This window comes from Solanum stenotomum, chromosome 5 (genome assembly GCF_019186545.1).
Source record: "Solanum stenotomum isolate F172 chromosome 5, ASM1918654v1, whole genome shotgun sequence".
In the NCBI taxonomy this organism is placed as follows: domain Eukaryota; kingdom Viridiplantae; phylum Streptophyta; class Magnoliopsida; order Solanales; family Solanaceae; genus Solanum; species Solanum stenotomum.
Window position 1 is genome coordinate 15,415,354 of NC_064286.1, and position 22,246 is coordinate 15,437,599.

At 32.2% G+C, this 22,246-nt stretch overlaps 2 protein-coding genes across 2 annotated transcripts; one reads left to right on the forward strand and one right to left on the reverse strand.

Moving 5' to 3' along the window:
* Positions 1-674: 674 nt before the first annotated feature.
* LOC125863709 (uncharacterized) lies at positions 675-8,499 on the reverse strand. Its single transcript, XM_049543737.1, has 5 exons — positions 8,484-8,499; positions 6,608-6,701; positions 4,275-4,398; positions 3,301-3,375; positions 675-1,901 (listed from the first exon to the last, which is right to left on the reverse strand). The coding sequence occupies exons 1-5, from the start codon at positions 8,497-8,499 to the stop codon at positions 675-677; spliced, it is 1,536 nt and encodes a 511-aa protein (XP_049399694.1).
* A 1,176-nt stretch (positions 8,500-9,675) lies between these two features.
* Positions 9,676-10,520, forward strand: LOC125865659 (ethylene-responsive transcription factor ERF038-like). The gene has a single exon (XM_049545861.1). It carries the CDS (start codon positions 9,754-9,756, stop codon positions 10,453-10,455), a length of 702 nt encoding a protein of 233 aa, XP_049401818.1. The 5' UTR covers positions 9,676-9,753; the 3' UTR covers positions 10,456-10,520.
* The last annotated feature ends 11,726 nt before the right edge of the window (positions 10,521-22,246 follow it).

Genomic DNA, 22,246 nt, shown 5'->3' on the forward strand with positions numbered 1-22,246 from the left:
GAGGCATATCCATCTAGCATTTTCAAGCTTTCCACCCACTCACAAATTTTTCTCTTCTGTTCCATTGTGAATGAATAACTAGCCTTGGGCTTAAGTAACTTGTTGTTGGCATACTCCTGTAAATGCAACTCCGATCGTCTACAATATTCTGGTAAGTCAAGTCTCGCTTTAACATTATCTTTTGTCTTGCCAGTCACATCCATTACAGTGTTGAACAGATTATCAAAATAATTCTTTTTAATATGCATGACATCAAGATTATGTCTAAGCAAATTATCCTTCCAATAAGGTAACTCCTAGAATATACTTTGTTTAGTCCAATTATATGAAACACCATACCCATCAAATTTGTACGGTGGTTCCTCAGTTACCTTTGGAAAATTTTGAACCCTTTCCCAAATATCATCACCTGTTAATATTGGGGGTGGACCATCTCGTTTAGTTTTATTCTTTTTAAATGCATATTTCTTTCTCCTAAACTCATGATCAGGTGGCAAGAACCGACGGTGACAATCAAACCATGAATTTTTTCGCCCATGTTTCAATGTGAATGATTTAGTATCTTCCATACAGTAGGGACATGCTAACTTTCCAGCAGTCGTCCATCCAGATAGCATTCCATAGGTAGGAAAATCATTAATAGTCCACATTAAAGTTGCACGCATGTTGAAATTTCATTTACGAGAAATGTCCCATGTTTCTACCCCCTCAGACCACAACAATTTCAATTCATCAATCAAAGGTTGTAAGTACACATCAATCTTGCTTTTTGGATTACTCGGATCAGGAATGACATAATTTAGAAATATATATGGACTTGTCATACACATCTCAGGTGGAAGATTATACAGTGTAATAAACACAGGCCAACAAGAATATGGTGCAACCCCAACTGAAAAAGGGGTGAAACCATCCGCACACAAACCCAGCCTAACATTCCTTGGTTCAGCGGCAAAATCTGGATAAGTTCTATCAAAATGTTTCCAAGCCTCTCCGTCAGATGGATGACACATGACACCAGGTGGCCTTCTATTTTCACGGTGCCATCTCATATAAGGAGCAGAGCTATTTGATGCATACAACCTCTTCAAACTTGGTATAAGAGGTAAATAATGCATCGCCTTAATAGCAAGTTTCTTTCCGATAGAACCAGTCTTATAGCGAGGGTGACTACAAAACTTACAAGACTCTAGATCGACATCCTCCTTATAGTATAACATGCAACCTTTTTCACAACAATCAATTCTTATTGAGGAGAGTCCTAACTTAGACACCAATGCATTTGCTTTATAATAAGAATCATGAATCTCTACATTGGGATCAACTAATTCCTTTATAAGATCTATCATTGCTCCTTGAGAAATATTATTGTCAAATTTGATACTTAATAATTTAACTGCAACAGACAATTTAGAGTGTTGACTCCCGTTGAACAAATGACAACTACAATCACGCAATTGTTCATAAAAGATGTTTGTTTCTTCATTAGGAGCTTCTTTTACATTTTCTCCTTGTTCAAAATCAGAATGCATCCCAAAAGCATCATCGACCATATCTGACATTCTAGAACCTTGAAAATAATTATGCTCGGTAGATCTACTACTTTCACCGATAACAAAGTTATTAAACATAGTGTCACTTTCAACCTCACCATGACTAGTCCAAACTGTATACCCTGATTTGAATCCATTCATCATAAGATGCATAGCAATAGTCTCTGTTGTATGATATCTCACATTTTCACAATTAACACACAGACACCTAATCAATCTTGAAGTTAAAAAATCATCAAGTGTCTTTGCATGATTTATAAATCTAGTGACACCTTCTGCGAATTCTGGAATCATACCCGCTCGACCATGATTGTTTCTATTATACATCCAACTACGATCAGGATCCATCTACTCAAACAATAATGATAATTTTAATTCCAACAACTAAATTCACCAACTAAACGACATTATTTATTTTAACTTATTCAAACAACTTAACAACTTTTTAACTTTAACTAGTTTAATTTTGACTTAATTCAAACAACTAAATTCACTAACTAACCCACATTATTTATTTTAACTTATTCAAACAACTTAACAACTTTTTAACTTTAACTAGTTTAGTTTTGACTTAATTCCGACAACTAAATTTACTAACTAATCCACATTATTTATTTTAACTTATTCAAACAACTTAACAACTTTTTAACTTTAACTAGTTTAGTTTTGACTTAATTCCAACTACTTAATTCACTAACTAAACCACAATATTTATTTTAACTTATTTAAACGAACTTAACAACTTTTTAACTTTAACTAGTTTAGTTTCGACTTAATTCCAACAACTAAATTCACTAACTAACCAACATTATTTATTTTAACTTATTCAAACAACTTAACAACTTTTTAACTTTAACTAGTTTAGTTTTGACTTAATTCCGACAACTAAATTCACTAACTAACCCACAATATTTATTTTAACTTATTTAAACAATTTAACAACTTTTAACTTTAACTACATTAGTTTTGACTTAATTCCAACAACTAAATTCACTAACTAAACCACATTATTTATTTTAACTTATTTAAACAACATAACAACTTTTTAACTTTACCTAGTTTAGTTTTGACTTAATTCCAACAACAAAATACACCAACTAAATCAATTTTATCATCTATAGGATCAAATAGTGTTGGTACTTATGCTTAACAAATATATTATTTCTAAATTTAAAGCTAAGTGTCAACACTAAATGGACACAAATTGATCTTGCAAGAAAATCAATTTTGTCATCAATAGGATCAACTATTGTTGGTACTTATGCTTAAAAAATATATTATTTCTAAATTTAAAGCTAAGTGTCAACACTAGATGGACACAAATCGATCTTGCAAGAAAATCAATCTTGTCATCAATAGGATCAACTATTGTTGGTACTTATGCTTAACAAATATATTATTTCTAAATTTAAAGCTAAGTGTCAACACTGGATAGACACAAATCGATCTTGCAAGAAAATCAATTTTGTCATCAATAGGATCAACTAGTGTTGATACTTATGCTTAACAAACACATTATTCCTAAATTAAAGCTTAATATCAACACTAGATGGACACAAATCGATCTTGTAAGAAAATAAATTTTGTCATCAATAGGATCAACTAGTGTTGGTACTTATGCTTAACAAACACTCAACAGACACAAAAAAATTATCACAAAATTAAAGCTAAGTATTAATACTAGATGGACACAAACACATTATTGAAAACAATAGTACTTGAACTTAAGAAATTTAGAAGCACCAACCTTATCTCCAACTTTGATGAAAGAAGCAATATAGTCTTGTATCAACTTTTTTAGATGTTGAGCTTCCTCAGTTGCCTAACACGAAAAGTTCTTAAATTAGTTAAATATAAACTTCATATACAAGTTCAAGTTCTAATTTCAAGTTCATATTCCTAATTAAGTTCAATTTATAGTAAATTCAAGTTATAATTAATTATAAGTAATAATTAATTATAAATTCTAATTATGTTGTAATTCAAATCCCTAAACTTCTAAATTCAAACTAGCTAGCTAGTGTCCCAACTTCAAACTATTAATTAGTCCTAAAATATCAAATATAATTCAAACTATTAGTCCTAAATTTCAAATCAAACTAGCCTTAAAATCACAAATTGAAAGTACTCCTAGAATTCAAAAATCAAACTATAGTGCTAAAATCCCAAATTCAAACTATTAAAAGTCCTAAAATCTCTATAATAATTCAAACTAGTCCTAAATTCAAAATTCAAACTAGTCTTAAAATCACAAATTCGAACTAGCCCTAAAATCCCAAAATCTAACTAGTGCTAAAATCATAAATTCAAATTAGCTAGCTATTCCTAATCCCAAATTCAAACTATTAGTCCTAAAATCTCAATAATAATTCAAACTAACTCAAATAGTACCCAAATTCAAACAACTCCTTAAATACCTTAATTCAATCTAATCTTACAATTCCAAAATCAAACTAATTAACTCAAGAAATACCGAATTTCAAATAAATCCTAAGACACCCTAATTCAAACTAACCCTAACATTAAAATTTTCAATTCACAAGCAACAAACACAAACTAACAATAAAACAATCCCTAATTCAAACTAAGAATCAAAAACCCTAAATCATTCACTTACTAACTAACAATCAATAAAACTAAGTATATTAGTACTCTAATTTTGAGATACTTCAACTAAATAGAAACAAAAAGTAATCTTTTATGGAGGTTCTAACAATTCACCTTGAGTAAGAAGGTCGGGGATGGTGGTGCGAACTGAGAAAACTGACATGGAGGCGGCGCGACCTCCTGCTGCTGGGCGCAACCTTCCTCTACCTCTGCAGCTGCGCTCGACCTTCCTCTGCTACTGCGATGGTGGCGCGGTGTGGTGCTGGTCGGGGATGGTGGCGTGGCGCCGGTCGGGGAGGGTGGGGATGGGCACGGATGGGGTGGGTCGGGGGGGTGGGGATGGGCGCCGATGGGGTGGGTCGGGGGTGAGGCGGGGGTGAGGAGTGAGACTTCACTTAGGTTTTGAGACTTCACTTAGGACTTAGGAGTGAGACTTGATATTATCCTTCTTTTTTAAAGAGAATTGTTTAATTTATTGACCACGGAATGCCGGTATTTTTAAACATAATTATCTATATTTAAAAATATTTAATAAATACCGACTCGTGAAGTCGATATTATTTAAATAAAATAATAATTTAAATATACCGACCTAAAGAGGTCGGTATTTATTAATTTATTTTAATATAAACTCAGCTCTTGAGTTTGATTTTATTAATTAAACATATATATATATATATATATGATCAACAAAAGTTTAATTTAATAAATTTAATTTATCGATCAAGTTAATTTTATAAATTTAAATTATATAACTCCTAATTATATAAATTTAATTTTATTGATCAACAAAAGTTATCAATATCAAATTTAATATATAAATCTCCTTGAATTGATCCTCGGTATTTCTTTAATTGATAATGTATTCATATCTAAACCACTAGTATATAAGACTTGATTTGTTAAGCTACTCGAGGAGTATATAATTAATCAACGTATTTCATACTCCGATAAGGTATCGTTTACATGTCATCATAATTAGGAAGTGGTCACTACACTTAACATCCATTCAATTAGCTTTAACGTATATAATAATACTATCTCGCATTTCATACTCGAATGGATTATATGTTAGCTCTTCACCTCTACATCATGACATGAGATATTAAGTTAATGATTAGACGACGGACTGATAGAATTTGTACATTACTCTAGAAATATAAGTATAATTATCTTCTAATTCATATCAACGTAGTTTCATACTCTAAATATGGATTATAGATATTTTTTTATTTATTTCATGAATTCTAACTTTTTATTTATAAAAGTATACAAAATTGTTACACTTTTTGAACAATTAATTGTAGGTGTAAAATGAAATTTTAGTATTATGCACAATAGCAAAATTATGAGTATTAATAGGAATATTTTAAACAAACTGACCTCCGGATGTCGCTTTTATTGAAAGTAATTAGATTTAATAAAAAATACCGACGTCATGAGGTCAGTATCACATTAAATTTTAAGATAAATAAAAGTAATCATGTTAATTAAATAATATTGATATCGGGAGGTTGGTAATTTATATTAAATTATTTTTTAACTTGTATAAAACCGTCATTCGGAGGACAATTTATTTAAAGTTAATTGAAAATATTAATTTATTACATAACACACAATCGTCCTCAGGAAGACGATTTAAATAAAATTAAACCAAAATAGAAAATAATATCGACATCAAGAGGTCGGTTTTTATTGTAATTCATTTTCTGGGAAAAATTTCGACCTCCTGAGGTCGGAATTTGATTTTTCCGCAAACCGCAAACCGACCTCCGGATGTCGCTTTTAAAAGTAATTAGATGAAATAAAAATAGCGACCTCCGGATGTCGCTTTAATTAATAGTAATTAGATGAAATAAAAATACCGACCTCATGACCTCATGAGGTCGGTATTTTAATTACATACTATTTAATTTTACCGTCATTCGGAAGTCGGTATTGTAAAATATTTAATTGAGAAAAAATTCCGACCTCAGGAGGTCGGAATTTTTAATGAATTGCAATAAAAACCGACCTCTTGATGTCGGTATTATTTTCTCAATTAAATATAAAAAATACCGACCTCATGAGGTCGATATTTTATATTAATTTATTTTTACTATTTAATTTTACCGACATACAGAAGTCGGTATTATAATTTTTTTTGTTTTTTATTTTACACAAAACCTATTGAGAAAAAATAAAATATTGTTATTTATTTATTTGTTGAATACAGACATCAAGAGGTCAGTTTTTATTGTAATTCATTTTTTACGGGAAAAATTCCGACCTCCAGAGGTTGGAATTTGGTTTTCCCGCTTTATTTTGCATAAAAATCGACTACTTGTAAATACCGATCTCCGGAGGTCAGAAATTACCGACCTCCATTTGAGGTCGGAAATTTTTAGGTCGCTATTCACTGTTTTTTTAGTAGTGTCCGAACAATGTAAGTGTCTAGTCAGGTTTACCTTCCCTTCCCCGACTTTGAAGTTACTCTTGGAGTTGTAGGTGACATCTTGATCAGTTGAATCTTTGTTCCAGTGCAATTCCTGTAAATTATACCTGAAAAGAATATACAAATCAACTAATAAAAGGTTTCCAAATCAATAAATTGAATCTTTAAAACCAAACAGGTTTACATTTTACACGGGTTGCAGACCCACAAACAAAAACGGAACAAGAAACCTAAGCATATGCATCAAGTGTGTATATGCACACACATATGTAAAAAGAGTTGTAGGGTATTATCATCAATAGTTAGGCAACCCACTTTAGCATACAAATTAATTGATAGTAAAGACGGATACCCAGTTTGAGCACAAAAGAGACGAAGAGGTATAAGGAAGATGGATACCCAAGTTGAGCTTGAGGAAGATTTGGGTAACAAGTGTAAGAAGATAAAGAGAATTGAAACAATGGTATGAAATTGAGGAGATGTTGCGTTTATTTTATTTTTTTTGTTTCTGCTTGGAATGGTGGAGAAGAATACAGACGATTCTAGAAATTGGATGTCAACGTAAAATTACCAAACTACCCTTGATCGTCCTGGTCGTCTTCACCTTTCTATATAAAAAAATAATATAGTCATTAGTCAGTGTCAAAACTTGAAAATATAAAATAATATTCCCAAATTTCTTAATCAAATTAGCCAATTAGGCAAGTAAATTATGAGGAGTAAAGGACCCACTTTTGAACTCGTTTAATTTGGACCCACTACATGTGACTTGTGAGTCATGTGTATCAAAGTGAATTTAATTTCTTTTTATTTCTAAAATTTATAATTTAGTTTTTTTTTATATCTTTTCCAGAACCACATGTCATTGAAAATTCGAGATATTCTGATTAATTGATTTCATTTTGTTAGAAACCACAAGATTTTCTCATAAAGGTCATAATGTGTTGGCTTTCATTTTTTTTTGTCTCCTTCCCTAGTAACAAAATTCCAAATTAGTGGAAAATAGATCTGAACTCCAGTTTGAATTTATTAACCAAAAAAGTAGATTTGCCTTCTTCCATTAATTATAAAAAAATAATCAAATCAATTACTTTTTTTTTCTTTCATAAAATGGCAAAATTTTGTTTTCCAACTATACAAGACAAAGTTAACATTTCAATTTTATGGGTCTGAAATTTATGATAATGATTTTAAGTGATAATAATTAAGTTTTAAATTTAATATTAGTATATTTATAATGAATTTAGTAATATAAATATATGGCTCAACAACAATCATTAACTCATTAAGTGAAGTTAAAAAGAAGCTGAAGTAAGACTCGATTTACCTATCAGCTAATAAATTTGAAATGACACGAATTATTCGTAGATGAAACTCAACACTTCTCTTTTGTACTATCTCAAATCTAGGGGGTGTCAAATGGGCGGGTTGGGTTGAAATTGAAGATATTAAAATGGATTGAAATAGAAATCGGGTTGGGTCTTGATCCGCCCAAGTTTACTTTGGGCTCAAATGAGTTGGGTTCAAATGGGCTAAAACACGGGTTGGGTCTTGACCCGCCCAATTCGACCCAATTAATCTCAATAATTTTAACATAGTGATATTTAACTTTTATAATCACAATTCGAATTTCAGGTCAATTTTTTTTTTTAAAAAAGTAACAAATGGATAGATAAATCCTAAAAAATGTTAAATAGATAATAATTCATACCTTTAATATAGAAACATATCTTAGTAAAGAGTTTTAAAACGGGTTGAAATTGGAGATTGAATTGGGTTCAATTGAGGATTCTCTTAAAATGGGTTAGACTTGAATGAGTTGAGATTGAACCTAATTCAAATTATCTTGAGCCCAACCCATAAAATTCTAGGCAGATTGGACGGGTTACCTATGTTTGGATTCATTTTTGACACCCCTACTAAAATCTATTGAATTCTGGCGAATATGTATACAGGCTACTAGCTCCGCCTCTGCAATTTTCTATGTTTCCTTGTCAAGACTTTTATTGGTCAACCAACTATAACTCCTGCACCGGTCTCCAAGTTTAGTATGCAACTAAATTGTGCAATATAAACCTAACTACAATTGTATGAAAAAAAACAAAAACAAAGGATAGAGATTAGGTACGTAAATCCTGCATTGACTGACTGGTATAGTTTAGAGTTTGTTGAAACTTGTAGTATAAGAATGAAAGCAGCCATAACAAAGTCATTATATATATTTTAATTTTTTTATTTATTACCATGTGGAATATATACACCCAAAATGAAAATTATAATAATTAAAATTCAGTAAACTGTAGCAATCAATGAAGACCGAACTATTAAGTCAGAGTATTTTTAACATATTAAATAATAATAGGGATATTTTAGGACCAAATTATTAATTAGGCATAATATATAAACATTATCCTTAACTTGATTTCAACAGACAACTATGCCCTCTAACTTTGAGTGTACACAAGTAGACACTTAAACTTTTATAAAATTGAACAAGTAGACACATGTACCCTACATGACATAATACATGTAGGACGCCACGTATGACACAAAATCACTATGTAGGGTGTTATGTAGGACGAATGTGTCTATTTGTTCAGTTTTATACAAGTTTAACTGCTTACTTGTGCACAACTAAAGTTAAAGGCCATTGTTGCCAGTTGATGTAAAGTTAAAGGTCATGTATAGTGCATTTTTATTCAATTTAACATAGTTTAAAGACATTTTTGACAATTTTCTCTATATTACCCTTTCTATCAATAGATCATGTATTGGTACAAAGATCCAATGTGAATTACATGGTTCTTTTGTAATGAGAATTTTCTCTTCCCTGTGATGATGCCGAAAAATACGTACTACACTTTAAAAGTTTATTCTCCCTTTTCTTTTTCTTCTTTTTGAAAAAACAAAAAAAGAAAAGAAAAGAAAAGTCATTTTGCCACATGGGTCACAAAATAGTTCATCTGTACACACCCTCGTGGCCAACGGTCCATTCTTCTTTATTTCCTTTATACTTACTTTATATAAATGAATATTTACCAATTTATACAACAAGAACCATTGTATTTTGTATACAAGCAACCATTTTTCTATTTTATTAATTAATGTACTACTTACTATATACTATCCTTCTTATACATTCTTTACCTTACCACTCTAATGATCACAATAATGAAAGTTCAACTTGAAAAATCAAATAGCTTAGATTCTTCTTCTTCATCCTCGTCCTCCTTTAACGAGGGCAACGTTAACACTAAGATCCTAAAAGAGTACGAATCGAATAAAGTTAAAGAATTCAATAGGGACGACAATGAGAACAAGAAGAGGAAAACAGTTATTCAGGACGATCATGATGACAAGCATCCAACCTATAGAGGAGTTCGTAGGAGGAATTGGGGAAAATGGGTGTCAGAAATCCGAGAGCCAAGGAAGAAATCAAGAATATGGTTAGGAACTTATTTGTCAGCTGAAATGGCTGCTCGAGCTCATGATGTTGCGGCTTTAGCCATTAAAGGTCACTCGGCTTGCCTTAATTTCCCTTATTTAGCTGATCAACTCCCACGTCCAACTTCTAATTCCCCCAAGGACATTCAAATCGCAGCTGCAAAAGCCGCTGCCACCACATTCAGCGGAAATAAAGCTGAGTCGAGCCACATCAAGCTGCATAGTTCATCTTCGTCCACAGAGACATTCATAACTTCTCCGTTGACTGATAAAGACGATACTTTTTTCAATTTACCAGATCTTTCCATCAACAAAGTGGATCAAATTGACAGTTACTGTTATCCGATTTCGACTTGGCACCTTGCTGGAGCCGATGTTGGATTCTGGCCCGAGGAGCCATTTTTATGGCAAAGCTAAAAAGGTACAAGTCAATCAGCTGCACTAAGCTTCCGCTAAAATCAAGGATCTTGAAGAGAAACCAAGCTTCAGGAAAATCAAGAAATTTTTTGTACACACGGGTTCATATTACCGTTAATTTGAGTTTGTTTTAATTCTAATTTTATTCATTTCTTGCTCTCAATTCATTTTTTTTTGTTTGTTGTGGGTAAGAAACACGATATAATATATTAATAGGAAAAAAAACTTGATATATTTCTCAACTTTGTCATTTAAAGCTATATACTCTCATTATGAAAGTGATTTATATATACCTCTAGTGTTATACACTCACATATATCCTTACCGTTACAAAATGAGTTCACATATATAGATATACCCTTCATTCAATGAAAGTGAAAAAATAGTTTAAAACAAATTTGACCATCAAAATAATAAATTTAATTTAGTCGTTAAACCAAAAAAAAATGTGTGAGGAGGATTAAATCTATCCATATGGGATTATATATATATTTTAAAATAATTAAAAATAAATTTGAATTAATTTTTTCACTTTCGTTAAAAGAAAAGGGTATATGTGAGCCGTTTATATAACGGTAAGGACATATACGCTCCACTTTTATAACAAGAGACATATCAACTCCAAATGACAAAATTGAGAGGTATATCATACCTTTTCCCTATATTAATTACCTCATTAAAAAGAAAAAAAAAAGTCTATTGGTAATTTGGTATAAACCAAACCAAAAGAGAAGAACTTCATAGTTTGTCCGTAAATTTTTATGTGCTTAAGATAAATTGATCGAATGCAGATTTTTTTTTTCTTTTGGGAAGATTTGAGGGTATTTTTATGGAAAAATTAGCTGATTAGTCAAGATTCCTAACTTATTTATTGAAAATAATTATATATTAAAAATATTATTAAAAGAAGACAATATTTTAATCATATGAAAATTAAGTGTATTTTAATCTAATTTTAAAATTATATCAATTGAATCCCACGTTTTCGGAACAAATTAACTATCCATTCTCTCTCTCATCTAATTCCATCATTCCATTCCCTCCATGATTCTTCTAAACCTTCTTTCTCCAGCTTCTCTCTCTAAAATATTGCACGATTTTTTTTCTCAAAAATTAGCAAAATCCCATCACTCCTTTCCCTCCATGCTTCTTCTGAAACTTCTTTTTCCCGCTTCTCTCTCTAAAATATTGCATGATATTTTCTTCAAAAATTGACAAAATCTTCATAGAGATATACATCACAATTCCACAATCATAGTAGTCATTTAAAATTTATTAAATATAAATTTATAAAATGATTCGAATTATATTAAATTTATGAATATATTAGTCCAAATAAATATTATGGATTAATATAATTGAATTAATTATTTAAATCTAACCATAAAGCCCATATGCCATGCCACTTAAATCTAATTGGTCGAAGGGAATCCTATTCCTATCACAACTCCTCAATTTTAAAACTATAAATAGGGGTCCTCATAATTTAGAATAGAGAACCAAGAATTCGAACAACAAGCTAGAGAAAGCTCGTGGATCAAAAGCCGCAATTTCTCTACAAGCTACAAGTTCAAGAATTCGAGAATTCAAGAATTGAAGAATTCAAGTGTTCAAGTTCAAGATTTGAAGAAGTCAAGATCAAGATAAAGTTCAAGTTCAAGAACGATCAAGATCAAGACCACCGGATTCAAGATCTAGCTCGCAGCCCTTGAATTCAACTAGAAGTCAAGATCAAGATAAAGTTCAAGTTCAAGAACGATCAAGATCAAGAACGTCGGATTTAAGATCAAGCTCAATTCAACTAGAAGTCAAGATCAAGATCAAGTTCAAGAACGATCAAGATCAAGACCACCAGATTCAACATCAAGCTCGAAGTCCTTGAATTCAACTAGAAATCAAGATCAAGATAAAGTTCAAGATCAAGTTCACGAACGATCAAGATCAAGAGCACCGGATTCAAGATCAAGCTCAAAGCTCTTGAATTTAACTAGAAGTCAAGATCAAGATAAAGATCAAGATCAAGTTCAAGAAAGATTAAGCTCAAGATCAAGATGAAGTTAAAGTCCAAGTTCATCAAAGATTCAAGAACAAGCTCCAAAGGCCCTTGAATTATATCCGAAAAGGCGAATTCAGAGGAATCATAAAGATTGTAACACTCGCACTTTGAAATAATAAATACGATTGTTGCAATATTTTTCCATTTTTGATTATTGTTTTTTGACGCGAATTTTATTGTCTACACATACAATCCCACTGATTAAGGTAAGAATGGGTACGACATACATCCTTTAGGACTTCTTCAAATTTTTAGGGATTTTATTTTGATATTTTTTGTATTGTATTGTTCTATGTTTTCATTTAAAGCTATTTAGATTTTTGTGTGTTCTTGTGTGTTTTCAGTCTCTCCATTTTCAGTTAGGATTTTAGATAAGGAGAAATCACAAAAATTGCTCTCCAATGTTTGATTCAAAGAGGACTACAAGATGTATCCCATATAATCATCAAATTTTTGGGGATTTTCCCTCCACAATTCTTCCAAACCTTGTTTTTCTAGCTTCCTTCTCTGAAATATTGCACAATTTATTTTAGTTCAAAAATTGGCAAAATCCCATCACTCTATTCCTTCCATGCTTTTTCTGAAACTTCTTTCTACTACTTCTCTCTCTAAAATTTCGCACGATTCTTTTCTTCAGAAATTGACAAAATCTTCATAGAGATATACGTCACAATTCCATAATCATACAATCCCACTGATTAATGTAAGCATAGGTTCGGCATATATCCTTTAAGATTTCTTCGAATTTTTAGATATTTGATTTTGATATTTTTGTGTGTTCTTGTGTTTTTCAATCTCTCAATTTTCAGTTAGAATTTTAGATAAGGGGAAAACACAAAAATTGCACTCTAATGTTTGGTTCAAAGAGAATTACAAGAGGTATCCTGTATAATCATCAACTCTTTGGGGATTTCGCTCTACGATTCTTCCAAACCTTCTTTCTCCAACTTCTCCCTCTAAAATATTGCATGTTTTTTTTTTCAAAAATTGGCAAAATCTCATAACTGTATTCCCTCCATGCTTATTCCGAAACTTCTTTCTCCCGCTTCTCTCTCTTATATATTGTACGACTTTTTCTTCAGAAATTGACAAAATCTTCATGGAGATATACATCAAAATTTAACAATCATACAATCCCACTAATTAAGGTAAGCATAGGTTAGGCATACATCTTTTAGAATTTGTTCAAATTTTTATGGATTTGATTTTGATATTTTTTTTGTATTTTATTGTTCTATGTTTTCATTTGAATCTATTTAGATTTTTGTATGTTCTTGTGTTTTTCAATCTCTCCATTTCTAGTTAGGATTTTAGATAAGGGAAAGCACAAAAATTGCACTCCAATGTCTGATTCAAAGAGGACTACATGAGGTATCCCATATAATCATCATTTTTTGGGGGATTTTTCCCTCCACTATTCTTCCAAACCTTCTTTCTCCAGCTTCCCTCTCTAAAATATTGCACGATTTGTTTTTTCAAAAATTTGCGAATTCCCATCACTCCATTCCTTCCATACTTTTTCAGAAACTCTTTTATCCCGCTTCTCTCTCTAAAATATTGCACGATTTTTTTCTTCAGAAATTGACAAAATCTTCATAGAGATATGCATCACATGAATTCCACAATCATACAATCCCACTAATTAAGGTAAAACATATGTTCGGCATACATCCTTTAGGATTTCTTCAAATTTTTAGGGATTTGATTTCGATATTTTTTTGTATTCTATTGTTCTATGTTTTTGTTTGAAGCTATTTAGATTTTTGTGTGTTCTTGTGTTTTTCAATCTCTCCATTTTCAGTTAGAATTTTAGATAAGGGGAAAACAAAAATTATACTCCAATGTCTGATTCAAAGAGGACTACAATAGGTATCCCATATAATCAACAAAATTTTGAGGATTTTCCCTTCACGATTCTTTCAAACCTTCTTTCTCCAACTTCTCTCTCTAGAATATTGCATGTTTTTTTTTTTTTCAAAAATTGGCAAAATCCCATCACTGTATTCCCTCAATTGCTTCTTCCAAAACTTCTTTCTCTCGCTTATCTCTTTAAAATATTGCACATTTTTTTCTTCAGAAATTGACAAAATCTTCATAGAGATACACATCACAATTTCACAATCATACAAGCCCACTGATTAAGGTAAGAATATGTTCGGTATACATCCTTTAGGATTTCTTCGAATTTTTAGGAATTTGATTTTGATATTTTTTTTGTATTCTATTGTTCTATGTTTCGTTGGAAGCTATTTAGATTTTTGTGTGTTCTTGTGTTTTCCAATCTCTCTATTTTCAGTTAGGGTTTTAGATAAAAACACAAAAAATGCACTCCAATGTCTAATTCAAAGATAACTACAAGAGGTATACCATATAATCATCAAGTTTTTGGGGATTTTTCCCTTCTGATTTATGCATTATTCAAGGATTATTCGAAAATTGTGTAGACTCTACGGCTAAATTGGCTCAAGAGAGGGCATCTAAGTTTTTTCACGATTCTACCTGCATTCAAGTTTAAGATAACCATGTCAGTAAGGGTAAAGACACTATTACTAAAAAAGAAATTTTTTGGGTGCTGGAGATTTTGAAAAACTTGTTGAAGACCAAGTTGAGGAAGAACAATTTTCTATTAGTTTGTTTTGGATTTATAATTTATTCAGAGTTTTGTATCCTTTCTGAATTTGCATTCAAACAAGTATGTATGCTATTAATATTTGTATTCATCCAGAATGTCATGTTGCATAGTTTAGGAATCTTGTATTTATTCCTAATTTCATATTCTTTCCAAAGGTATGTCAACTAGTTATGTATTTTATTTAAGAATGATTGCATTAAGTATTCACTTATTCCTTTTTAGTTTTATATTTCATTCTCACTTTTCCATCATATTGTTTTTGTATTTTATATATCATTATACAAAATACAACATAAAAACTAGAATGATTACAAATACAAATAATATACATATTGGAAGGAATATGACTTAAGAAATGATACAAGATTCTAAAGAAAAATATAAATACACAGTGAAAAAAATATATGAGTACAAATATGCTTTTTAAATAACTACAGATTCATTTTGCACACCTATTGGAATGAATACAAACTGATAAAGAAATACAAGTTTCATTACAAAATACAACTTGAAAACTAGAATGAACACAAATACAAATAGTATACATATTGGAATGAATACAGTTTAACAAAATATACAATATTTTGGAAAACAACAAATACAGTGTGAAAAGGGTATGCCAAATAACAGATAAAACTATAGAATTTGTAAATTAAAAAAAATCAAGTTTAACAGATAAATCATAAGGTGTTATCATAGAGTTTTATAACAATAATTAGTTTTGAAGACAAGGACAAATAATGACGCACGAGAGACATTTCTACTAAAAATAAAATAATTACAATTTGGACAAAGAAGAGAATTGAAGTCAAATTTGGTGTTTTAGGAAGAGAATCAACTATTTTAGGTCTCATAAACTTTTGTAACGGAAGTAACGAAGATATTCAACAATTTTACCTAATTTAAAATATTTTCTCCCTTGATTTTTTCTAATTTGTTATTTCTTAGTTATATTATGTTAAGTTAAATAAAAAAAAATACATAAAACATCGCTATAACAAATAAAATTAATGATATTTTAAATAAATATTGAAAATGCGGTTAATGAATCCTAATAAATACTAAAATATTGTTGTTTTGAATTTTTTCCCCTATTTTTATCTTTAAGAGTAGGAATTAGGATCCAATGATTGAGTAAAAATTTAAGGTTAAAATTTTTGTGGCATACCACAACATTTACTGGTTAAGATCAAAATCAAGAAAACCGTGCATTATTACCCACACATTATTTGTTTTTAGGATTCTAACTTATATATAATAACAATATAATTCATACTTACTGTATTGGTATATTTTAACTTGAAAGAAAAAAAACTTTTTCTTATTTTCTTTATATATAACATGTTTAGTGGAGGACTTATGTTTATCCGTAATACAATACAATTAAATGTATAGACTTGTCACGTGCCCCGAGTCTATACCCTGAATGTGGTTGACACTCTAGAATGATTACTTGTCCCCAAGCAAACCCTTGTCTTGGCTAACTAATAAAAGGAAGACTAATTCAAGCATAAACAAGCATCAAAACTAAAGAATTGGTTAAAAACAATTTATTAAATCTCAAAACTATCAAAAATACTGAGTATTAAACATAAGGTTTTAAATAAAACATCTGAAACTAAATACTAAAAGACTGACTAAGTCTATCTCTCTATGAAGCCTTTACTGTATAAAGATAGGTGTCAAGCAACACCCACGACATCTCAAAATGCTACTACTAACAAGTCATAAAACTGGAGTCTTCAGAAAGTAAAGAGGCCTCACCAAAAGATGACTAACATATGATGTGATCTCAACGGAACTCTTGTTGATGATCCTAAGTACTTGAATTTGCAGCATTAAATGATGTAGGTTGAATGCCATCAATACATTGAATGCACGAGTATGTAATAGGGTTGGATAAAAACAAATAGCTAATTGAAGGACTAAAAGTAACTCAACTGAAGTATAGTATAAATCATAATGAAAATTATTTAAACTCCAACTGTATGGATACAATAATAGTAGATACTAAACTCTGAAATATACGTTACTTTACCGCGGAATTCCTCTAACCGATAACCATCACTATGAGCTTCGTGATGATACAATATCTTACCCACGTTGCCAGAGTCACCCTATACCTTGTAGAAGTACATAACACAATTGAACTGATGGATCCACTAAAATGACTTCTTGAGGTAAGTGAGGGGTCATCCGTCTTGCGGTACAATTCTATCTACGTTGGCTACGTAGTTTATTGGGGCTGTGAGTATCTGAGCTCTTCCCCAAAATCAGTGTTCAATACTACTCCTAAAATATATAACTGTATGTTCATGTAAAATACTCACTAGGTTGAGATAATTACTCAAAAAAGTCTTTTTAAGAGGTAACTGAACTGTACTCAATCTTTCTGAAATACTCTGAAAACTCTTTATACTTTTCTGAAAATAGTACTCACTTTTCAATTGAAAATAATACTTTCTTTAAGGAGCAACTGAACCTATCTTTATCTGGCTGAATGCGTTAGAAAACTGTTTATGCTTTTCTTAAAAATAGTAGGTTTTTTACCAATATAAAAATAGTACTTTTAGAACCATTTTTGTTCTCTTAAACTCTTTTCAATAACATTTAGTGGTTCATGGGCACAACTTAATCGATAAAATTTAGCACTACCCAAGCAAATTAAGTAGGACAACACTAGCAACAACACAAAACCCATCTTAAAGACATCAAATTTAGACAAAAATAACAGTGAAAGCTTTGAAACACCAACCTCAAAAAAGTACAAACAATAAAATTTAAGAGGGAAGGGTTTGGGATTGATAGTCTCGAGCAAATACGCACTCCAAGTGATAAAATTAATTAAAAATGAGGACCCACTAGCATTTAAGCAAGGGTTAAGAGTTGAGGAAGTGAAAGATCTCAAAATATCAAATGTTGCTTTTTAAAACTTAAAAAGACTCTCGACATTTTTATTTCAGCCGCACTCCACAGACTACAACTAATGTCTTCGAACGTGTTTGGTGAATCGCCGAAAGAGCCTAAGCTTGGCGATGATGCCTGAACAAATACCAAACCTGAAGTTTAACTTGGCGAACCCGATACAGTTCGCCTAGTGTGATTCAACGATTTGCCAAATAGGTCTCTATTCACCGAAGTTGACAATATAATTTTTTAAAATTCATGGCTCTGAAGGCAAACATGAAGATGTCCGCCCAATCATTTCGGTGCATCATCGATCAGGTACTTGCATTGCCTAATGCATCTTTTTCAACTTTTTTACTTCATTTCAACCAGCACTCACAACAGACGTTATTGAGAGCAATAAAATACACTAGGGTGTCCTCCTAAGAAGAACCTTATTTGATGTCGTGGCACAACATAGTTCTTACTCATCAACAATCATTTTTGGAATTAAGGATAGTGTCACTAGGCACTGTTCCCTTTTGCCTTGGATTAAGATGGTTAGAGAGATGACACATTTGAGTCTCGAGTTTCTTGATTGATACGGAATGAGAAGTAAGCATTTAAGTTAAAATGGAGAAGTCATTTTTCAAATCATTTAACACCTTGTTGAAGATCCTTGTTAGCATATTGTCAGTTTGGTTTACTTTTGGTCCAACTTGTTCTTTTGGTTAGAGATGATCGGTGAATCATCGTCCCAAAATGAGTCCATCCTCCATCATCTGAAGGCCATCTTAGTGGACAACATTATTAACAGGACATAGATCCATGCCGCTGCTATTATCGAGGATGAGATGCTGATGAGAGCTCATCAAGAGCAGACCTCTCTCCCATTCTCAGTCTTGATCACATAGTTGTGTGAGGCTTCAAGAGTGCCTTACAAAGAGAGGAAAGATGTCTGAGGTGACCCCTTTCTCCTCCAATAATATTCAGAGGATAGAGGCAGATTATTTGAGAGATGATATAGCCACCACCACCTAACACCACTCCAGTAGTGGATCCAACTACCTTTGATACTGATGTTGCTCCTCCCTCTCCTTCTGTGGAGCCTTCTTCTTCAGCCGCTCCCTCTGCCTCATCTACCCTACTCCTGCATCCCGATCACTCTTGACCTAGGCCTTGATATACCAGATGAGCAACCTTGCCCGCTTTGTGGATGTTAGGACATCTAAGATAGATAGAGGGGTTCCTAAGATTATTAAGCGGGCAATTGAGGTTTTGATGATCCCGATTAGGGGTGAGATTTTGATCCATAGGAGCACTTTATCTTTGTATGGGTAGAGGTTGGATAACCTCACTATTAGAGTGGAGGCTAGGGAGAAGTGTGAGGGTAGCTCTACTGCTCTGACTAGGTTGAGAGGGGACATAGCTACTCTTAGGTGTTGATGTGGATCAGATGAGGTCCACTGATATATCTATTTTATAGGGTGAGGTTCCCTTGCATGAGATGCTTGAGTTTGTGCCTCTTCCGAGCCAAGAGCTAATTTACTTAGTGGTATAGCTGAGCAGCCAATTAACGTGGATGATGTGGTTGGTGGATATTGAGGAGATAGTTGAGGATGAGTATATGAGAGAGGATGAGAAAAGGATAGCTCAGACCTTAACAGAGTTGCAGGATATCTATGAGTCGATATTGAACATGGCGAGGTGGAGATCTTATCTGAAGACTTACATAGTTTGCACTAGTGGGGTTTCTTTAGACTCCATTATTTCTCCCACAGATGTGTACGACATTGATACCCCGATTGACGCTACTGTACAGTCTAATGTTTCAGTTTTTATAAGTATTGATGCCTAAGATGATGCCATCCCCTCTAAGCCTCAAGACCAGAGCTCTTCATAGGCATAGCCTGTTAGGGGGATATTTTTCTCATTCTCCTCCCATACATACTTTCGATAACATTAAGGGAATTACTAGGATTTTTTTGGTGGGATGAGTGCATATGTGCCTACCTTTTCATTCCCCGAGCCTACACCCTAGATGTGACCGGCACTCGAGAACCATTGCTGGTCCCCAAGTGAACCCTTGGCCTTGCTGATTACTTAGAGGAAGACTTCCTTAAGAGATAATAGGCTTGCAAACAAAATTTAGAACATTTAAACTCAAAGTAAATACTCGACTCAAGCTGTGTGTAAAATACTCAACAACATAAGAATAATAGTTTGCGAAAGCATTTCAAGGAAAAGTTAATACTGAGAGACTTCTCAACTCTATCTATATATGAAGTCTGTATTAGTCAAGATGGATGTCGGGACAAGACCTACTATATATCAAGAGAACTGACTAGAAAATAAATGTGAAGTCCTCAGAATGCAAGGAGGCTCACCCAAGCTATCTAAAGTGTAATGTGATCTCAATGAAGTGCCTGTTGATGATCCTGAACACATGTATATGCATTATCAAAAGATGCAGGTCGAATGACATCATTACATTAAATGTATGAGTATGTAATATAGTCGAAGTGAAATAACCTAATGACAGGACTTCAATAGATAAAATATACTCAAGATGAATGTAAAGAAATAAAAGAGTTAAATCATTTAAAGCTTTACAAAATACTTACTCATCTATGAACTCAATATAATAACTGTTATATTAAAATACACTTTAGATTTATTGGGAGATTCTCTAACCGACAACCATTACTATGAGCTATGTGATGATACAATGTCTTGTCCATGCTGCCAGAACTATCCTACATTGTATCGGGATATAGAATCTCTCAACTAAGTGGATCCACTAAGCACTGCCCGAAAACACTAAGGATTCATCTAAAAAGTATGATCATGTACCTCTGTTGGTAAGACGTGGTTTATAGGGGCTGTAAGTTGTCTGAACTCTCTTCAATATCGGTGCTCACTCGGAATGGAATTGGATGTGCCGGGTTTGGTTGCTTGCCCAATACTACTCCCATTAGTATATACTCTTGCTCAAATGTGTAAAAACATACTCTTTCTATAGTTTGAGATAATTGCTCAAACTATACTCTAAAAAGAGGTAACTGCTCTGAAATATCTCTAAAACTCATTGCTCATTTAGCAAACAAGGTTTCTCTTTGCACAATGTAAAAATACATTATGGGTTGAGATAATTACTTAAAAAGGGGCCTCTTTAAGAGGTAACAGCTATGCAATCAATCTTTTGGAAAACTCTTTTTACTTTTCTCAAAATGATATTCGCTTTTTTCATGTAAAAATGAAATATTTGGGAAATACTTAGTTCCCTTAAACTCTTACTTTAATCTTGGTTAAGCACTTTCTCAAACTCCTCTTTGCTTTCTCAAAACTCAGTTTAAACAATTATGTTTTGTTTAAAAGTTTCTCAATAAGAACTTAATAAATACTCAAAAATAGGGCTCATGATGAAATCAACTCAAGAATATCAATACAAGACATAACAACTCAATAATCAAGAAATAGAATTTAACAATCAGCAACTCAAGAACTCAGAACTCAATATCAACTCATCTCAAGAATACTCAAAGCTTAGGATAGAACCCTATATTATTATTTTAATAATTTGAAAGTAGATGTAGGACGTGAGGAAGAACCAGTCCAACACTATGATAGCCTTACATACTTGGAAGAACGAAGTCCTTGGTGAAATCAATGAAACTCAAAAAATGCTTGAAACCTTAGCTTTTCTCCTCTTGGAACCTTGCTCTTATGAATTGAAGTGTTAATGAACGTAAAAGAACTAATTAACAGTTTCTAAGCCCTTAAATAGGTGTAAGATGTCATAATTTAGGCTTAGAATAGGGGATAAAACGTCATATTTTAAGTACCAAACGCATAGGGTAAAAGACCAAAATGACCCCAACTTAAAAAATTGAAGGAGTGCCCTTCAAGGAAGGTTCCATGACTGTGAAACTCTTCATGGGTTGTATAACCGTCTATGAACCATCGCTTGACTAACATGGCCTTACTAAAATGGGGATAACTTTTTACTCCCAACCCGAAATGCGGCAAACTTAGTGGCATCGGAAAGAGGACTAAAAAAACTTTGATTTTATTGGCTATAGGCCACCTAATTCATTATGTACTGAGATATATGATCGTTTGAAGTTGACTAAAAACTTAAAAACTGATGGGTGACTTGTACGGACCCTTAAACAGACTGTACAAGCAACCACAGGCCATCTAGGGTCCCGTCCAGG

What these genes read in the sequence shown, in the direction of transcription:
- LOC125865659 (XM_049545861.1), top strand. Translation starts at nt 9,754, where the DNA reads ATGATCACAATAATGAAAGTTCAACTTGAAAAATCAAATAGCTTAGAT.
- LOC125863709 (XM_049543737.1), bottom strand. An exon ending in TCAAAGTCGGGGAAGGGAAG is followed by an intron (nt 4,399 to 6,607) that starts GTAAACCTGACT and finishes CCACCATCGCAG; the next exon opens with TAGCAGAGGAAGGTCGAGCG. An exon ending in TCATCAAAGTTGGAGATAAG is followed by an intron (nt 1,902 to 3,300) that starts GTTGGTGCTTCT and finishes TTGTTTGAGTAG; the next exon opens with ATGGATCCTGATCGTAGTTG.